Here is a 20,189-nt window from a genome sequence, read left to right as displayed (position 1 = left end):
GTGCTTATTTACAATGACAATCCAGCAATTTCAAGGAAATGGGGGATAGATAATGGCTTCCTGGACCAGTGGGCCTGAATCTTGAGATGCATTTGGGTGGCATGGAGTTTGACGTGGGGTTATGTTGTGAGAAGTTGTAGAGGCACTGTGTGAATTGGATTAGATTAGGGAGTGTGATAGGCCGCCCTAAAAAGATGCGTTTTTAGGGAGCGTCTGAAGCAGAGTAAGTTATGATTCATCCTAACTTCTTGGGGTAGAGCGTTACAGAGGATTGGTGCAGCTCGGAAGAAGTCTTGGATCCGGGAGTGGGAGGTTCGGATTAGTGTTGATGTTAGTCGAAAGTCGTTTTCAGAGTGTAGAGAACGGGTGGGGTGAGACAGAGAGGAGGGTGGAGATGTAGGGGGGTGCCGCACTGTGGAGAGCTTTGTGGTGATAGACAGAGAGGAGGGTGGAGATGTAGGGGGTGCTGTACTGTGGAGAGCTTTGTGGGTGAGAACAAGCAGTTTGAATTGGATCCTGTGATATATGGGCAGCCAGTGCAATGACGGGCACAGAGCAGAGGCATCCGAGTAGCGATTAGCCAGATAGATGACCCTAGCTGCTGCATTAAGGATGGACTGTAGAGGAGAGAGTCTAGTTAGGGGGAGACCAATTAATAGAGAGTTACAGTAGTCAAGGCGAGAGTGGATCAGGGCCACGGTGAGTGTTTTTGTCATTTCCATTGTGAGAAAGGGGCGGATTCTAGAGATGTTCTTGAGGTGCAAGCGGCAGGAGCGGGCAGTTTTGGAAAGGTTAAGTTTGAGATAGAGAGCAGACATGACATTGCAAACTGCAGTCAGGCAGTCACTTGTGTTCTGTAGTACAGCGGGGGTGAGCTCAGGGGATGAGGTGTATAGCTGTGTGTCATCAGCATAAAGATGGTACTGAAAACCAAATCTGCTAATGGTCATTCCAATTGGGGCAGTGTAGAGGGAGAACAGAAGAGGGCCGAGGACTGAACCTTGAGGGACCCCAACAGTGAGAGGAAGAGGAGAAGATGTGGAGCCAGCAAATGATACATTGAATGAACGGCGAGAAAGATAGTTAGAGAACCACGAGAGCACAGTGTCCTTTAAGCCGATAGAATGGAGCATAGAGAGAAGGAGATGGTGGTCAACAGTGTCGAAGGCGGCAGAGAGGTCAAGAAGGATAAGCAGAGAGTAGTCACCATTACGTTTTGCAGTCAATAGGTCATTGGTCACTTTCACAAGGGCAGTTTCTGTTGAGTGTAAAGGGCGGAAGCCAGACTGTAAAGGATCTAGAGGAGAGTGGGAGGAGAGGTAGCATGTGAGGCAAGAGTAGACCAGGCGCTCCAAGAGTTTGAAGATAAAGGGGAGATTGGAGACTGGTCTGTAGTTGCTTGTGCAGGACGGATCAAGGGAAGGTTTTTTTTAATAATGGAGTAATAATAGAGTGTTTGAGGGAGGAGGGGAAGATACCCGAAGAGAGAGAGAGATTGAAGATTTTAGTTAGGTGAATGGTGACAACCAGAGAGAGGGACTGGAGTAGGTGTGAGGGAAAGGGATCAGTAGAGCAAGTGGTAGGACGAGAAGAAGAGAGGAGCCTGGAGACCTCCTCTTCTGTGACTGGGTCAAATGTGGAAAGTGAGCTGGATGGGATGTGGCGAGGGATGGGATTCACAACGCTTGGTAGCTGGGAGCTGATCTCCTGGCGGATGTTTTCTATTTTATCTGTGAAATATGAGGCCAGGTCATCAGCATGAAGGTCTGTGATGGGGGTATGTACTTTGGGACTGAGGAGGGAGTGAAAGGTGTCAAAGAGCTTTTTTGGACTGTTGGATAGTGAGGAAATAAGGGTGGTGAAGTAGGTCTGTTTGGCGAGGTGAAGGGAAGAGTTGTAGATCCTTAAGATGAACTTGTAGTGGATGAAGTTTTCTGGTGTGCGGGTTTTCCTCCATATGCGTTTGGCACTCCTAGAGCATCACTGGAGAAATCGAGTTTGGGAAGTGAGCCAAGGCTGTTTTACTCTGTGTTTGGAGGTTCTGAGGGTGAGGGGTGCTACTTGGTCTACGGTATTTCTGAGTGTGTCATTGTAATGGTTTACAGCCAGATCAGGACAGGAAAGTGAGGAGATAGGGGACAGTGATGAGTGTAAAGAGTCTGTAAGGGTCTGAAAGTCAATGGCCTGTAGGTTTCTGAATGTGTGATAGGTGGGAGTGTACCGGGGTGGACGAGGGTGAGCTTGAAGGAGAGAATGTTGTGGTCACAGAGGCGAAGAGGTGAGTTGTCAAAGTCAGAGATTGAGCAGAGGCGGATAAAGACCAGGTCAAGAGTGTTACCATCTTCATGTGTCTCAGAAGATGAGAGCTGTGAGAGGCCAAGGGAGGTGGTGAGAGATAGAAGCTGGGATGCAGATGGGGAGGAGGGGCTGTTTATGGGGATGTTAAAGTCTCCTAGGATGAGGGTTGGTAATTCTGAGGACATGAAGTGCAGCAGCCAGGCTGAAAAGTGGTCAAGGAACTGGGTGGGTGGGCCTGGGGGACGGTATATGACAGCTACTATTATAATATATGGAGGATTATGGGGGCTGCATTATTATACATGGAGGCCTATGAGGTCTGCATTATAATACATGGTGAGCTGTGGGGTGCATTATAATACATGCAGGACTATGGGGGCTGCATTATAATATATGAAGGCCTATGAGGGCTACCTTATCCATGGACTATGGGGGTGCATTATAAAACATGGAGGACTATGGGGGTGCATTATAATATATGGAGGACTATGGGGTGCAGTATAATATATGGAGGACTATGGAGTGAATTATAATACATGGAGGACTATGGGAGTTGTAGTATAATAATTGGAGGGCTATAAGAGCTACCTTATACATAGAGGACTATGGGAAATGCATTATAATACAAGGAGGACTATGGGGCGCATTCTAGTAAAATGAAGGGTTACGTGGGACCCAATATGCTATATGGAAGGCTATGTGGGGGCCATTATAGTATTTGGAGAACTATATATACGAGGGGGGACAAAGACATAAGCTTGGGATGGGAAAGTTTTGTGCTGATGGAAAGAGGCTCTTACCCGCAGCACCCAGCTTTCCGATACTCTCATATGGGAAAGCTGGGTGCTGAGGGAAAGATGTATAGCAGAGCCTAGGGAAGCTGGGTGCTGAGGACAAGATGGATATCAGAACATAGGAAAGCTGGATGATGATAGAAAGAGGGATTTCAGATCATGGGAAACCTGAGTGCTGAGGGAAAGAGCATAGTGTTCACTTCATTATCCCGTACCCTGAGTGTCAGCGTCATTATCCCATGCCCCGAGTGTCGGTGTCATTATCCTGTACCCAGTGTATCTGTGTTGGGGGGGGGCAGGTCCTAATTTTGCACTGGGGCCCATCAAATTCTAGTTATAACACTGCCCAGCGCAGAGATGACTAGATCACAGTTGTTGCACTAAGGTTCATGATTTCTGATCTCACAGCACTGTCTGTAAGGAACGTCCCCTGTACAGTAACTCCATTCTATCTCACTAGAGGTGACTAGATCACAGTTGTACTAAGGTTCATGATTTCTGAGCTCACAGCACTGTCTGTAAGGAACGTCCCCTGTACAGTAACTCCATTCTATCTCACTAGAGGTGACTAGAGCGGAGTTGCTGCAGTGAGGTTCATGATTTCTGAGCTCACAGCACTGTCTATAAGGACGGCCTCAGCCAGTCCATGCATTGTGTTCAGAGATTGTACTGACGTTCATAGATGTTTGACTAAGCCCTTATACAGATTACATGAAAGCTCGCATACACATAGGGCTAAAATCGCCCGGATCAGACAACAATCTGATGTGTATGGGGGTTTCCCGACTTACCTCGAGAATGGATGTAAAGGGAGGGAAGGAACCTGCGTGTTTGGATTCCACTTGTTGATGCTTTTGATCTCTTGAAAGATAATCCACTCCCAGAGGAGGCGACATCAGCTCTCCGAGAGAGAACACAAGAACATTTGGCCGAGCACTCCTGTATGTGATAGTCAAGAGAGAGCTGTCGGACAAATAATTGTAGGGATTGTTTACACGCCTTAAAGGGATTGTTTAGTGAAAACAAGTTATCACGTATCCATGGGCCAGGTGATCACCTGCTGATCAGTGTCCGATCACTGGAACCCGCACCGATTGGGAAAACGGGGAATTTTTATCCATATGTTTCAGGTATGTGTGACATCCATTTTTAACACGGATGCCACACGTACTCATGTTATTCTATGGTGTTCCTCACACATGCATGTTTTTACATGGACCGTGTGGCCCCACATTTCCCTGCATGCAGACATTGTTTTTTTTTTTTCTCAGGCAGCACAGGTGTCACACTGATTTGATCCGTGTGACAAGAACCGGAGAAAACACGTGTCTCTGAAATAAAATGAATTTTTATACTTACTTGTCTCCAGCCCTGCTGTCACTTGCTTCCAATCCCCGCTCATTATACTCAATGAATATGCACTCAACGGAGGACCTGGAAGCAGCAGCACCATAGACATCAGTGCCAGGGACAGCATCGCTGGGGACAGGTGAGTATCCAAGGAACTCTGATATCCTGACGACACCTACGCTACCGCGGGTGTAGCGACAGTGACTTCACGGGTTCTTCAAAGTTCATTGGGAACTCCGATGAACCCATGACGTTCCTGCCGCGACACCCACAGTAGCGCGGGTGTCATCAGGATGTCATCTGAGTTCATTGTGAACTCTGATTAACCTGTGACATCACTGCCGCGCCCGCACACATACTGCTGACCTGAATAACCTGAGCTCACCTTATGAGATGAAGGTCATCAAACAGAAGCATCCACAGCAGTGTGTGTGTGTGTGTGTGTGTGTGTGTGTGTGTTTGTGTGTGTGTACTCTCACAACCAATGAGGAATGTTCGGTTCTCCATTGAGTGTGACAGCAGTATAGGATTGAGGTGACCGCCCCCAATTGGCTTTCGGCAGACCAGGATTAGGGCTTTGATAGAGAAATAAATTGGAAAAGAGGGTGTCTTTTGTCTTTATTTATTGAATGATTTTCTCTTTTATGTCTTTCCAGGTTTGCTTTTGGGGAATGTCGTGGGACCTCACCATAGATTACGGTAGAACTGTTTTTTATTTATAAAAATCAAATAAATTGGTGAATGAGGTCTGAGTCGAAGGTTTTTTGTTCAAATAAAGTTTGTTATTCTCCTTTCATCTACTGGATTAGTAGTAGGGGTGTATGCTGGAGCTGGCATCAACCCCACAAATATTACCTAATTGATGTGCCACTTCTCGGGCGTCTGTGGGCTGCTATTGTTAGGCTGGAAAGGGCCAAATAACCATGGCCCTTTCCACCCTAAGAATATCATCCCCAAGTTGTCTGCTGTACCATGGCTGTTTTTTTAGTAAAAATGGAGGGGACCACACGTAATTTTATTTAATCTAAAAATGTAAAAAGCGTGGGATCCCCTCTATTTTTCATAACCAGCCAAGGTACTGCAAAGAGCTGAGGATTTCAGCCTACAGCTGCTGCTGTTCCTGTGCTGGACATGAAAGTTGGGGGGACCCCACTTTTTTTTTAAATTAAAAAATAAAAATGGTGTAAAAATGCTGGTCAAGCTAACTATCTCTAGAACACTATTCTATAAGCTCTATTTATCTTCCTATATCTTTAATTTTTCAGGCTTTCCACATTAAACAAACAAAAAAAAACCAAAAAAAAAAACCAAAACATTCATTTCAGTATCTTACTTTTTTTTTACTGGTACCACATGGACAACCATACTGGTACGTGTGGCTTGCACCTGTTTAAACACGGACATCTGAAAGGGGCCTTATAGATACCCATCTACTGTATGTACTATTATTTTGAGTTGCTGCAAATTATGATGTTCTCCTCAGCGGCTAAAAATACGTCTCAAAATTTCTAAGGAGTATTGTTACCCCTCTGTAAAATATGTAGTGTCACCTCTACCAGAGCCTGTCCTATGGAACAGCGGTGGCAACAGCTTCAGACGCTCAGCAAAAAGCAACTTACGTCCCTTTAAATTAAAAAAAAAACAAAAACGTTTCGCCCCATATGACCGGAATCAGGCGGTGTGAGCCTCATGGAGTTATGTTGCCACCAAAGGAGGGAAACACGGTGAAACAGGACTGGGGCCTAATAAATGGGGGGTGTGAGAGAGGATCAGGGGTCTGCTAAAGACAGAAAATAAATTGTCAGCGAGATCTGATCAGTTTACTGTGGGTCTAAATGTGAGGACTGAGATGTTTTGGAAACTACCTACAACACTGTGACCGCAGCCCGACCGGCAGTGACTGCTCACTAATGTCACACCGAGCTTTATCATTATAGAAATGAACATTCAGCCCAAACTTCTAGAACAGTTTTATTAAAATAAGTATATCAATTTAAAAAAAAAAAAAAAAAAAAAAAAAAAAGAAGGAGAAATATATTTATACAGTTTTATTTTTATAGAGAACATTTATTCCATGCTGTACATGGGAACGGGTAACACACAAAATACAGATATAAATTACAGTGAATAAACCAATCCTCACAGACGGGTACAGAGGGGAGCGGACCCTGCCCTCAGGGGCTTACAGTCTACAGGGTAATGGGGAGGAGACAGAAGGTCGGGGATACAAATATATAACACTGATAGACTGGTACAGAGGGGAGCGGACCCTGCTCTCGGGGGGGGTTACAGTCTACAGGGTAATTAGGGAGGGGGAGACAGTAGGTCGGGGATACAAATATACACTGTAACAATCAACTTTACAAATCAATACGTAGAATAAAGCCATATTGGACATTGGCAACAATGAAAGAAAAAAAATCTTTTGTATCGGAGTCCCGTGCGTTTTAGGTGTAAAAATTGTATTTCTCCATTTACCATAAAAATGCTCTTGTTGAATACATTGGAGGACATAGGAGGTGTGATGTGCATTAGACCACACTGTTCTCTCGGTCTCTAAGGTGGGATGACGGGGGCAATTACACCCAGATGCCAGTAGTCACAAACTGTGTTAGAAAAACAAAGGGAGAAGATTAGTAGCACACCTCCCACAAAGTGCAACACGGCCCCCTGCCCAGCACGAGCCCCCCCCACGTGCAGCCTCCCTCCCCCTGCAAGCTCGGCCCCCACGTGCAGCCTCTTTCCCCCTGCAAGCTCCCCCCCCAACGTGCAGCCTCTTTCCCCCTGCAAGCTCCCCCCAACGTCCAGCCTCTTCCCCCCTGAGAGCTCCCCCCCCCAACGTGCAGCCTCTTCCCCCCTGAGAGGCTCCCCCCCCCAACGTGCAGCCTCTTCCCCCCTCCCCAACGTGCAGCCTCTTTCCCCCCTGCATCCTCCCCCCCCCCCAACGTGCAGCCTCTCTCCCTGCGAGCCCCACCCAACACACACACACACACACACGGCCCCCCCCCCCACACACACGCCCACACACACACACGGCCCACACACACACACACGGCCCACACACACACACACGGCCCACACACACACACACGGCCCACACACACACACACGGCCCACACACACACACACGGCCCACACACACACACACGGCCCACACACACACACACGGCCCACACACACACACACGGCCCACACACACACACACACGGCCCACACACACACACACGGCCCACACACACACACACACGGCCCACACACACACACACACGGCCCACACACACACACACACGGCCCACACACACACACACACGGCCCACACACACACACACACGGCCCACACACACACACACACGGCCCACACACACACACACACGGCCCACACACACACACACACGGCCCACACACACACACACACGGCCCACACACACACACACACGGCCCACACACACACACACACACGGCCCACACACACACACACACACGGCCCACACACACACACGGCCCACACACACACACGGCCCACACACACACACGGCCCACACACACACACACGGCCCACACACACACACACGGCCCACACACACACACACGGCCCACACACACACACACGGCCCACACACACACACACGGCCCACACACACACACACACGGCCCACACACACACACACACGGCCCACACACACACACACACGGCCCACACACACACACACACGGCCCACACACACACACACGGCCCACACACACACACACGGCCCACACACACACACGGCCCACACACACACACGGCCCACACACACACACGGCCCACACACACACACGGCCCACACACACACACGGCCCACACACACACACGGCCCACACACACACACGGCCCACACACACACACACACGGCCCACACACACACACACACGGCCCACACACACACACACGGCCCACACACACACACACGGCCCACACACACACACCCACACACACGGCCCACACACACGGCCCACACACACGGCCCACACACACGGCCCACACACACGGCCCACACACACGGCCCACACACACGGCCCACACACACGGCCCACACACACGGCCCACACACACGGCCCACACACACGGCCCACACACACGGCCCACACACACGGCCCACACACACGGCCCACACACACGGCCCACACACACGGCCCACACACACGGCCCACACACACGGCCCACACACACGGCCCACACACACACACACACACACACACACACACAGCCCCCACACACACACACACACACGGCCCCCACACACACACACACACACACACACACACACACACACACACACACACACACACACGGCCCACACACACACACACACACGGCCCCCACACACACACAAGAAAAATATGAACCCCGGCACACTGTATGGTTTCCCACAAGAAAAACGGACACAAGTTCAATAATCTTGATCTATAAAAATTCACGTAGTAGAAAGTCCACCTCAAGACAACGTTTCGGCTTCAAGCCTTCATCTGGTCGGACAATCTGACCATCTACGTCTGCATCCAGTTAGACAAAGATGGTGAAAATTTGAAAAAGGATGTTAGCCTGCTAAGAACAGGATCTAATGCCAATAATCCGCTGTAAGGGATATGAAATATATAAGGTGATCCTGCAGACAGGGTTGTGGCTAGAGACCTAATAACGGGTATGAGGACCCAGTGGTCAATGTGTCTGACTTTGACTGTAGTGGACTCAGGCGGAGTAGTATGTTGATGTAAATGCAGGTAATATAATATAATAGTGCTTCGGGTATTATCCCTGTGGATCAAATGTGTGCTACAACCGTAGTAACGGGTATAGGAACCCCCTGGTGAGATATGTCAGACTTAAGTCATTTGAGAATCATGACATGTGGGAGACTGGGTTGAGTTTCAGGATCCGGATATAGGAGCCTCGGATGTAGAGAGGTATCTGAGCAGGGTGGCCCTCCTTGTGTGGGTGATCGTGCAGTCTGTGCGTCTCGACACACACACACACACACACACACACACACACACACACACACACACACACACACACACACGGCCCCCACACCCACACACACGGCCCCCACACCCACACACACGGCCCCCACACCCCCACGGCCCCCACACACACGGCCCCCACACACACACGGCCCCCACACACACACGGCCCCCACACACACACGGCCCCCACACACACACGGCCCCCACACACACACGGCCCCCACACACACACACACACACACACACACACGGCCCCCACACACACACGGCCCCCACACACACACGGCCCCCACACACACACACACGGCCCCCACACACACACACACGGCCCCCACACACACACACACGGCCCACACACACACACACACACACACACACGGCCCCCACACACACACACACACACACACGGCCCCCACACACACACACACGGCCCCCACACACACACACACGGCCCCCACACACACACGGCCCCCACACACACACGGCCCCCACACACACACGGCCCCCACACACACACGGCCCCCACACACACACGGCCCCCACACACACACGGCCCCCACACACACACGGCCCCCACACACACACGGCCCCCACACACACACACACACGGCCCCCACACACACACGGCCCCACACACACACACACGGCCCCACACACACACACACGGCCCCACACACACACACACACACGGCCCCACACACACACACACACACGGCCCCACACACACACACACACGGCCCCACACACACACACGGCCCCACACACACACACACACACACGGCCCCACACACACACGGCCCCACCCACACACACACACACGGCCCCACACACACACGGCCCCACACACACACGGCCCCACACACACACGGCCCCACACACACACGGCCCCACACACACACGGCCCCACACACACACACACACGGCCCCACACACACACACACACGGCCCCACACACACACGGCCCCACACACACACACACACACACACACACACACGGCCCCACACACACACACGGCCCCACACACACACACGGCCCCACACACACACACACACACACACACGGCCCCCACACACACACACGGCCCCACACACACGGCCCCACACACACACGGCCCCACACACACACACACGGCCCCACACACACACGGCCCCACACACACACACACGGCCCCACACACACACGGCCCCACACACACACACACACACACACGGCCCCACACACACACACACACACACACGGCCCCACACACACACACACACACACACGGCCCCACACACACACACACACACACACGGCCCCACACACACACACACACACACACGGCCCCACCCACACACACACACACACACGGCCCCACCCACACACACACACACACACGGCCCCACCCACACACACACACACACACACGGCCCCACCCACACACACACACACACACACGGCCCCACCCACACACACACACGGCCCCACCCACACACACGGCCCCACACACACACACGGCCCCACACACACACACGGCCCCACACACACACACGGCCCCACACACACACACGGCCCCACACACACACACGGCCCCACACACACACACGGCCCCACACACACACACGGCCCCACACACACACACACACACGGCCCCACACACACACACACACGGCCCCACACACACACACACACACGGCCCCACACACACACACACACACGGCCCCACACACACACACGGCCCCACACACACACACGGCCCCACACACACACACACGGCCCCACACACACACACACGGCCCACACACACACACACACACACACGGCCCCACACACACACACACACACACACGGCCCCACACACACACACACACACACACGGCCCCACACACACACACACACACACGGCCCCACACACACACACGGCCCCACACACACACACGGCCCCACACACACACACGGCCCCACACACACACACGGCCCCACACACACACACGGCCCCACACACACACACGGCCCCACACACACACACGGCCCCACACACACACACGGCCCCACACACACACACGGCCCCACACACACACACGGCCCCACACACACACACGGCCCCACACACACACGGCCACACACGGCCCCACACACACGGCCACACACGGCCCCACACACACGGCCACACACGGCCCCACACACACACACACACACACACGGCCCCACACACACACACACACACACACACGGCCCCACACACACACACGGCCCCACACACACACACGGCCACACACGGCCCCACACACACGGCCACACACGGCCCCACACACACGGCCACACACGGCCCCACACACACACACACACACACACGGCCCCACACACACACACACACACACACACGGCCCCACACACACACACACACACGGCCCCACACACACACACGGCCCCACACACACACACGGCCCCACACACACACACGGCCCCACACACACACACACGGCCCCACACACACACACACGGCCCCACACACACACACACGGCCCCACACACACACACACGGCCCCACACACACACACACGGCCCCACACACACACACACGGCCCCACACACACACACGGCCCCACACACACACACACGGCCCCACACACACACACACGGCCCCACACACACACACACGGCCCCACACACACACACACGGCCCCACACACACACACACGGCCCCACACACACACACACGGCCCCACACACACACACACGGCCCCACACACACACACACGGCCCCACACACACACACACGGCCCCACACACACACACACGGCCCCACACACACACACACGGCCCCACACACACACACACGGCCCCACACACACACACACGGCCCCACACACACACACACGGCCCCACACACACACACAGGGCCCCACACACACACAGGGCCCCCCTTTGCCCCCACCAAACGTGCAGCGTCACCCCCTGCCCAGTGCATCCCCAAGAGAGAGGCTGCACGTCGGGGGGTCTCGCAGGGAGAGAGAGAGGCTGCACGTCGGGGGGTCTCGCAGGGAGAGAGAGAGGCTGCACGTCGGGGGGTCTCGCAGGGAGAGAGAGAGGCTGCACGTCGGGGGGTCTCGCAGGGAGAGAGAGAGGCTGCACGTCGGGGGGTCTCGCAGGGAGAGAGAGAGGCTGCACGTCGGGGGGTCTCGCAGGGAGAGAGAGAGGCTGCACGTCGGGGGGTCTCGCAGGGAGAGAGAGAGGCTGCACGTCGGGGGGTCTCGCAGGGAGAGAGAGAGGCTGCACGTCGGGGGGTCTCGCAGGGAGAGAGAGAGGCTGCACGTCGGGGGGTCTCGCAGGGAGAGAGAGAGGCTGCACGTCGGGGGGTCTCGCAGGGAGAGAGAGAGGCTGCACGTCGGGGGGTCTCGCAGGGAGAGAGAGAGGCTGCACGTCGGGGGGTCTCGCAGGGAGAGAGAGAGGCTGCACGTCGGGGGGTCTCGCAGGGAGAGAGAGAGGCTGCACGTCGGGGGGTCTCGCAGGGAGAGAGAGAGGCTGCACGTCGGGGGGTCTCGCAGGGAGAGAGAGAGGCTGCACGTCGGGGGGTCTCGCAGGGAGAGAGAGAGGCTGCACGTCGGGGGGTCTCGCAGGGAGAGAGAGAGGCTGCACGTCGGGGGGTCTCGCAGGGAGAGAGAGAGGCTGCACGTCGGGGGGTCTCGCAGGGAGAGAGAGAGGCTGCACGTCGGGGGGTCTCGCAGGGAGAGAGAGAGGCTGCACGTCGGGGGGTCTCGCAGGGAGAGAGAGAGGCTGCACGTCGGGGGGGTCTCGCAGGGAGAGAGAGAGGCTGCACGTCGGGGGGTCTCGCAGGGAGAGAGAGAGGCTGCACGTCGGGGGGTCTCGCAGGGAGAGAGAGAGGCTGCACGTCGGGGGGTCTCGCAGGGAGAGAGAGAGGCTGCACGTCGGGGGGTCTCGCAGGGAGAGAGAGAGGCTGCACGTCGGGGGGTCTCGCAGGGAGAGAGAGAGGCTGCACGTCGGGGGGTCTCGCAGGGAGAGAGAGAGGCTGCACGTCGGGGGGTCTCGCAGGGAGAGAGAGAGGCTGCACGTCGGGGGGTCTCGCAGGGAGAGAGAGAGGCTGCACGTCGGGGGGTCTCGCAGGGAGAGAGAGAGGCTGCACGTCGGGGGGTCTCGCAGGGAGAGAGAGAGGCTGCACGTCGGGGGGTCTCGCAGGGAGAGAGAGAGGCTGCACGTCGGGGGGTCTCGCAGGGAGAGAGAGAGGCTGCACGTCGGGGGGTCTCGCAGGGAGAGAGAGAGGCTGCACGTCGGGGGGTCTCGCAGGGAGAGAGAGAGGCTGCACGTCGGGGGGTCTCGCAGGGAGAGAGAGAGGCTGCACGTCGGGGGGTCTCGCAGGGAGAGAGAGAGGCTGCACGTCGGGGGGTTCTCGCAGGGAGAGAGAGAGGCTGCACGTCGGGGGGTCTCGCAGGGAGAGAGAGAGGCTGCACGTCGGGGGGTCTCGCAGGGAGAGAGAGAGGCTGCACGTCGGGGGGTCTCGCAGGGAGAGAGAGAGGCTGCACGTCGGGGGGTCTCGCAGGGAGAGAGAGAGGCTGCACGTCGGGGGGTCTCGCAGGGAGAGAGAGAGGCTGCACGTCGGGGGGTCTCGCAGGGAGAGAGAGAGGCTGCACGTCGGGGGGTCTCGCAGGGAGAGAGAGAGGCTGCACGTCGGGGGGTCTCGCAGGGAGAGAGAGAGGCTGCACGTCGGGGGGTCTCGCAGGGAGAGAGAGAGGCTGCACGTCGGGGGGTCTCGCAGGGAGAGAGAGAGGCTGCACGTCGGGGGGTCTCGCAGGGAGAGAGAGAGGCTGCACGTCGGGGGGTCTCGCAGGGAGAGAGAGAGGCTGCACGTCGGGGGGTCTCGCAGGGAGAGAGAGAGGCTGCACGTCGGGGGGTCTCGCAGGGAGAGAGAGAGGCTGCACGTCGGGGGGTCTCGCAGGGAGAGAGAGAGGCTGCACGTCGGGGGGTCTCGCAGGGAGAGAGAGAGGCTGCACGTCGGGGGGTCTCGCAGGGAGAGAGAGAGGCTGCACGTCGGGGGGTCTCGCAGGGAGAGAGAGAGGCTGCACGTCGGGGGGGTCTCGCAGGGAGAGAGAGAGGCTGCACGTCGGGGGGTCTCGCAGGGAGAGAGAGAGGCTGCACGTCGGGGGGTCTCGCAGGGAGAGAGGCTGCACGTCGGGGGGTCTCGCAGGGAGAGAGGCTGCACGTCGGGGGGTCTCGCAGGGAGAGAGAGAGGCTGCACGTCGGGGGGTCTCGCAGGGAGAGAGAGAGGCTGCACGTCGGGGGGTCTCGCAGGGAGAGAGAGAGGCTGCACGTCGGGGGGTCTCGCAGGGAGAGAGAGAGGCTGCACGTCGGGGGGTCTCGCAGGGAGAGAGAGAGGCTGCACGTCGGGGGGTCTCGCAGGGAGAGAGAGAGGCTGCACGTCGGGGGGTCTCGCAGGGAGAGAGAGAGGCTGCACGTCGGGGGGTCTCGCAGGGAGAGAGAGAGGCTGCACGTCGGGGGGTCTCGCAGGGAGAGAGAGAGGCTGCACGTCGGGGGGTCTCGCAGGGAGAGAGAGAGGCTGCACGTCGGGGGGTCTCGCAGGGAGAGAGAGAGGCTGCACGTCGGGGGGTCTCGCAGGGAGAGAGAGAGGCTGCACGTCGGGGGGTCTCGCAGGGAGAGAGAGAGGCTGCACGTCGGGGGGTCTCGCAGGGAGAGAGAGAGGCTGCACGTCGGGGGGTCTCGCAGGGAGAGAGAGAGGCTGCACGTCGGGGGGTCTCGCAGGGAGAGAGAGAGGCTGCACGTCGGGGGGGTCTCGCAGGGAGAGAGAGAGGCTGCACGTCGGGGGGTCTCGCAGGGAGAGAGAGAGGCTGCACGTCGGGGGGTCTCGCAGGGAGAGAGAGAGGCTGCACGTCGGGGGGTCTCGCAGGGAGAGAGAGAGGCTGCACGTCGGGGGGTCTCGCAGGGAGAGAGAGAGGCTGCACGTCGGGGGGTCTCGCAGGGAGAGAGAGAGGCTGCACGTCGGGGGGTCTCGCAGGGAGAGAGAGAGGCTGCACGTCGGGGGGTCTCGCAGGGAGAGAGAGAGGCTGCACGTCGGGGGGTCTCGCAGGGAGAGAGAGAGGCTGCACGTCGGGGGGTCTCGCAGGGAGAGAGAGAGGCTGCACGTCGGGGGGTCTCGCAGGGAGAGAGAGAGGCTGCACGTCGGGGGGTCTCGCAGGGAGAGAGAGAGGCTGCACGTCGGGGGGTCTCGCAGGGAGAGAGAGAGGCTGCACGTCGGGGGGTCTCGCAGGGAGAGAGAGAGGCTGCACGTCGGGGGGTCTCGCAGGGAGAGAGAGAGGCTGCACGTCGGGGGGTCTCGCAGGGAGAGAGAGAGGCTGCACGTCGGGGGGTCTCGCAGGGAGAGAGAGAGGCTGCACGTCGGGGGGTCTCGCAGGGAGAGAGAGAGGCTGCACGTCGGGGGGTCTCGCAGGGAGAGAGAGAGGCTGCACGTCGGGGGGTCTCGCAGGGAGAGAGAGAGGCTGCACGTCGGGGGGTCTCGCAGGGAGAGAGAGAGGCTGCACGTCGGGGGGTCTCGCAGGGAGAGAGAGAGGCTGCACGTCGGGGGGTCTCGCAGGGAGAGAGAGAGGCTGCACGTCGGGGGGTCTCGCAGGGAGAGAGAGAGGCTGCACGTCGGGGGGTCTCGCAGGGAGAGAGAGAGGCTGCACGTCGGGGGGTCTCGCAGGGAGAGAGAGAGGCTGCACGTCGGGGGGTCTCGCAGGGAGAGAGAGAGGCTGCACGTCGGGGGGTCTCGCAGGGAGAGAGAGAGGCTGCACGTCGGGGGGTCTCGCAGGGAGAGAGAGAGGCTGCACGTCGGGGGGTCTCGCAGGGAGAGAGAGAGGCTGCACGTCGGGGGGTCTCGCAGGGAGAGAGAGAGGCTGCACGTCGGGGGGTCTCGCAGGGAGAGAGAGAGGCTGCACGTCGGGGGGTCTCGCAGGGAGAGAGAGAGGCTGCACGTCGGGGGGTCTCGCAGGGAGAGAGAGAGGCTGCACGTCGGGGGGTCTCGCAGGGAGAGAGAGAGGCTGCACGTCGGGGGGTCTCGCAGGGAGAGAGAGAGGCTGCACGTCGGGGGGTCTCGCAGGGAGAGAGAGAGGCTGCACGTCGGGGGGTCTCGCAGGGAGAGAGAGAGGCTGCACGTCGGGGGGTCTCGCAGGGAGAGAGAGAGGCTGCACGTCGGGGGGTCTCGCAGGGAGAGAGAGAGGCTGCACGTCGGGGGGTCTCGCAGGGAGAGAGAGAGGCTGCACGTCGGGGGGTCTCGCAGGGAGAGAGAGAGGCTGCACGTCGGGGGGTCTCGCAGGGAGAGAGAGAGGCTGCACGTCGGGGGGTCTCGCAGGGAGAGAGAGAGGCTGCACGTCGGGGGGTCTCGCAGGGAGAGAGAGAGGCTGCACGTCGGGGGGTCTCGCAGGGAGAGAGAGAGGCTGCACGTCGGGGGGTCTCGCAGGGAGAGAGAGAGGCTGCACGTCGGGGGGTCTCGCAGGGAGAGAGCCCCCACAACACGCACCACTGCCCCGCGAGAGCCCCCACAACACGCACCACTGCCCCGCGAGAGCCCCCACAACACGCACCACTGCCCCGCGAGAGCCCCCACAACACGCACCACTGCCCCGCGAGAGCCCCCACAACACGCACCACTGCCCCGCGAGAGCCCCCACAACACGCACCACTGCCCCGCGAGAGCCCCCACAACACGCACCACTGCCCCGCGAGAGCCCCCACAACACGCACCACTGCCCCGCGAGAGCCCCCACAACACGCACCACTGCCCCGCGAGAGCCCCCACAACACGCACCACTGCCCCGCGAGAGCCCCCACAACACGCACCACTGCCCCGCGAGAGCCCCCACAACACGCACCACCCCCACAACACGCACCACTGCCCCGCGAGAGCCCCCACAACACGCACCACTGCCTCGCGAGAGCCCCCACAACACGCACCACTGCCCCGCGAGAGCCCCCACAACACGCACCACTGCCCCGCGAGAGCCCCCACAACACGCACCACTGCCCCGCGAGAGCGCACAACAACACGCACCAATGCCCCGCGAGAGCGCACAACAACAAGCACCACTGCCCCGCGAGAGCCCACAACAACACGCACCACTGCCCAGCGAGAACCCCCCACAAGTGCAGCGTCGCCCTCCGCGAGCCCCCCCCCCCCCTTAAACATGCAGCGTCACCCCCTGGCCACTGCGATTCCCCCAAACATGCAGCGTCACCCCCTGGCCACTGCGAGCCCCCCAAACCCCCAAACGTGCAGCGTCACCCCCTGGCCACTGCGAGCCCCCCAAACGTGCAGCGTCAACCCCTGGCCACTGCGAGCCCCCCAAACGTGCAGCGTCACCCCCTGGCCACTGCGAGCCCCCCAAACATGCAGCGTCACCCCCTGGCCACTGCGAGCCCCCCAAACGTGCAGCGTCACCCCCTGGCCACTGCGAGCCCCGCAAACGTGCAACGTCGCCCCCCGGCCAGTGCGAGCCCCCCCAAGCGTGCAGCGTCGCCCCCTGCCCAGTGCCAGCCCCCCCAAACGTGCAGCGTCGTCCCCTGCCAGCCCCCCAAACGTGCAGCGTCGCCCCCTGCCCAGTGCCAGCCCCCCCAAACGTGAAGCGTCGCCCCCTGCCCAGTGCCAGCCCCCCCCCTCCCAAACGTGAAGCGTCGCCCCCTGGCCACTGCGAGCCCCGCAAACATGCAGCGTCACCCCCTGGCCACTGCGAGCCCCGCAAACATGCAGCGTAACCCCCTGGCCAGTGCGAGCCCCCCCAAACGTACAGCATCATCCCCCCGGCCAGTGCGAGCCCCCCCAAACGTGCAGCGTCGACCCCCAGCCAGTGCGAGCCCCCCCAAACGTGCAGTGTCGACCCCCGGCCAGTGCGAGCCCCCCCAAACGTACAGCGTCGACCCCCGGCCAGTGCGAGCCCCCCCAAACGTGCAGTGTCGACCCCCGGCCAGTGCGAGCCCCCCCAAACGTACAGCGTCGACCCCCGGCCAGTGCGAGCCCCCCCAAACGTACAGCGTCATCCCCCCGGGCAGTGCGAGCACCCCCAAACGTACAGCGTCATCCCCCCGGCCAGTGCGAGCCCCCCAAACATGCAGCGTAACCCCCTGGCCAGTGCGAGCCCCCCAAACATGCAGCGTAACCCCCTGGCCAGTGCGAGCCCCCCAAACATGCAGGCGTAACCCCCTGGCCAGTGCGAGCCCCCCAAACATGCAGCGTAACCCCCTGGCCAGTGCGAGCCCCCCAAACATGCAGCGTAACCCCCTGGCCAGTGCGAGCCCCCCCAAACATGCAGCGTAACCCCCTGGCCAGTGCGAGCCCCCCAAACATGCAGCGTAACCCCCTGGCCAGTGCGAGCCCCCCCAAACATGCAGCGTAACCCCTTGGCCAGTGCGAGCCCCCCAAACATGTGTCGCCCCCTGCAAGCCCCCCAAACGTACAGCGTCATCTCCCCGGCCAGTGCGAGCCCCCCCAAACGTACAGCATCATCCCCCCGGCCAGTGCGAGCCTCCCCAAACGTGCAGCATCATCCCCCCGGCCAGTGCGAGCCTCCCCAAACGTGCAGCGTCGCCCCCCGGCCAGTGCCATCCCCCCCAAACGTGCAGCGTCGCACCCCGGCCAGTGCAAGCCCCCCCAAACGTACAGTATCATCCCCTGCTCCGTGTAACCCCCCATAACACACTTACCTTATTGAAGCCTGAGACATGCACGAGCTGCAGCCCCCAACACAGACAGGAGACACTGCTCTGTGCCCCCAACATCCAGGCTGAGACCCCAGAGCTATAACTAATGAGGAAACGCTGAATATTCCCCACCTCAGGGTCAGGATCCGTCCGCTCTGCACGGAGAAGCCCGAGCACTGCCGCTTCCCGCCCACAGATCTGCACGGCACTGAGAAAGCCCCGCCCCTTCCGGTGACATCATGATTTCATGAAATCACTCCTCCCACCTCAAAAAATCAACTCCGATCTAGCCTCTACCGTCTTCGGAGTGGGTGCTGCGGTTGTAGGCGCCATGGACGTCAACCAGCCTAAACAGGAGCACTTACTGGCCCTCAAAGGTACAGAGGCGGCTGGGGGGAGTCACACAACTTGGGTGGTCGCTGGCCGGGCCGGTGTCTGTCTGGAGGTTACTTCCTGTAGTTGTCATGGTTCGTCCAACCTCGGTCTCTGCACAATCCGTTCTTGTTACTAAAGATTATTGCATTTTCGTGATTATGGGCAAACCCTTTTAATTTTTTTGCACTACTTTTTATAACTGACACAACCCCATCCACCTTCCTTTCCTATGGACTCCAGCAGTGTGAGCAGCCGCACCCGGGCAATCTGCGGATGTCTGCCTGTATGCCCTCTGAGAGGCTCTGTATGTACAATGCTATAGACAGTGAGCTGCCCACACCAGGCTCTGTATGTACAATGTCTATAGACAGTGAGCTGCCCACACCAGGCTCTGTATGTACAATATCTATAGACAGTGAGCTGCCCACACCAGGCTCTGAAGGTACAATGTCTATAGACAGTGAGCTGCCCACACCAGGCTCTGTATATACAATATCTATAGACAGTGAGCTGCCCACACCAGGCTCTGAAGGTACAATGTCTATAGACAGTGAGCTGCCCACACCAGGCTCTGTATGTACAATATCTATAGACAGTGAGCTGCCCACACCAGGCTCTGTATGTACAATGTCTATAGACAGTGAGCTGCCCACACCAGGCTCTGTATGTACAATGTCTATAGACAG

General features: G+C 58.3%; 1 protein-coding gene and 1 long non-coding RNA gene across 6 annotated transcripts in view; one reads left to right on the top strand and one right to left on the bottom strand.

Moving 5' to 3' along the window:
• The window catches only part of LOC142254790 (trafficking protein particle complex subunit 13), a 101,660-nt gene that overhangs the window by 16,363 nt on the left and 65,108 nt on the right, over window positions 1-20,189 (top strand). For 2 of the 5 annotated variants that reach the window (XM_075326120.1, XM_075326102.1), the window contains exon 1: window positions 19,376-19,505. In XM_075326120.1, the coding sequence (XP_075182235.1) occupies window positions 19,376-19,505 (130 nt within the window). Of the gene's footprint in view, window positions 1-19,375; window positions 19,506-20,189 lie in introns of those variants that run through there. The other 3 variants (XM_075326111.1, XM_075326093.1, XM_075326128.1) reach the window with 2 other exon arrangements.
• On the bottom strand, window positions 6,476-19,423 carry LOC142254821 (uncharacterized). Its single transcript, XR_012727316.1, has 2 exons — window positions 19,132-19,423; window positions 6,476-7,048 (listed from the first exon to the last, which is right to left on the bottom strand). It is a non-coding gene; the product is annotated as an uncharacterized LOC142254821 (long non-coding RNA).

The sequence above is a fragment of the Anomaloglossus baeobatrachus genome, chromosome 1 (genome assembly GCF_048569485.1).
Source record: "Anomaloglossus baeobatrachus isolate aAnoBae1 chromosome 1, aAnoBae1.hap1, whole genome shotgun sequence".
Taxonomy (NCBI): Eukaryota; Metazoa; Chordata; class Amphibia; order Anura; family Aromobatidae; genus Anomaloglossus; species Anomaloglossus baeobatrachus.
This window is presented reverse-complemented; position numbering and strand designations above follow the sequence as displayed.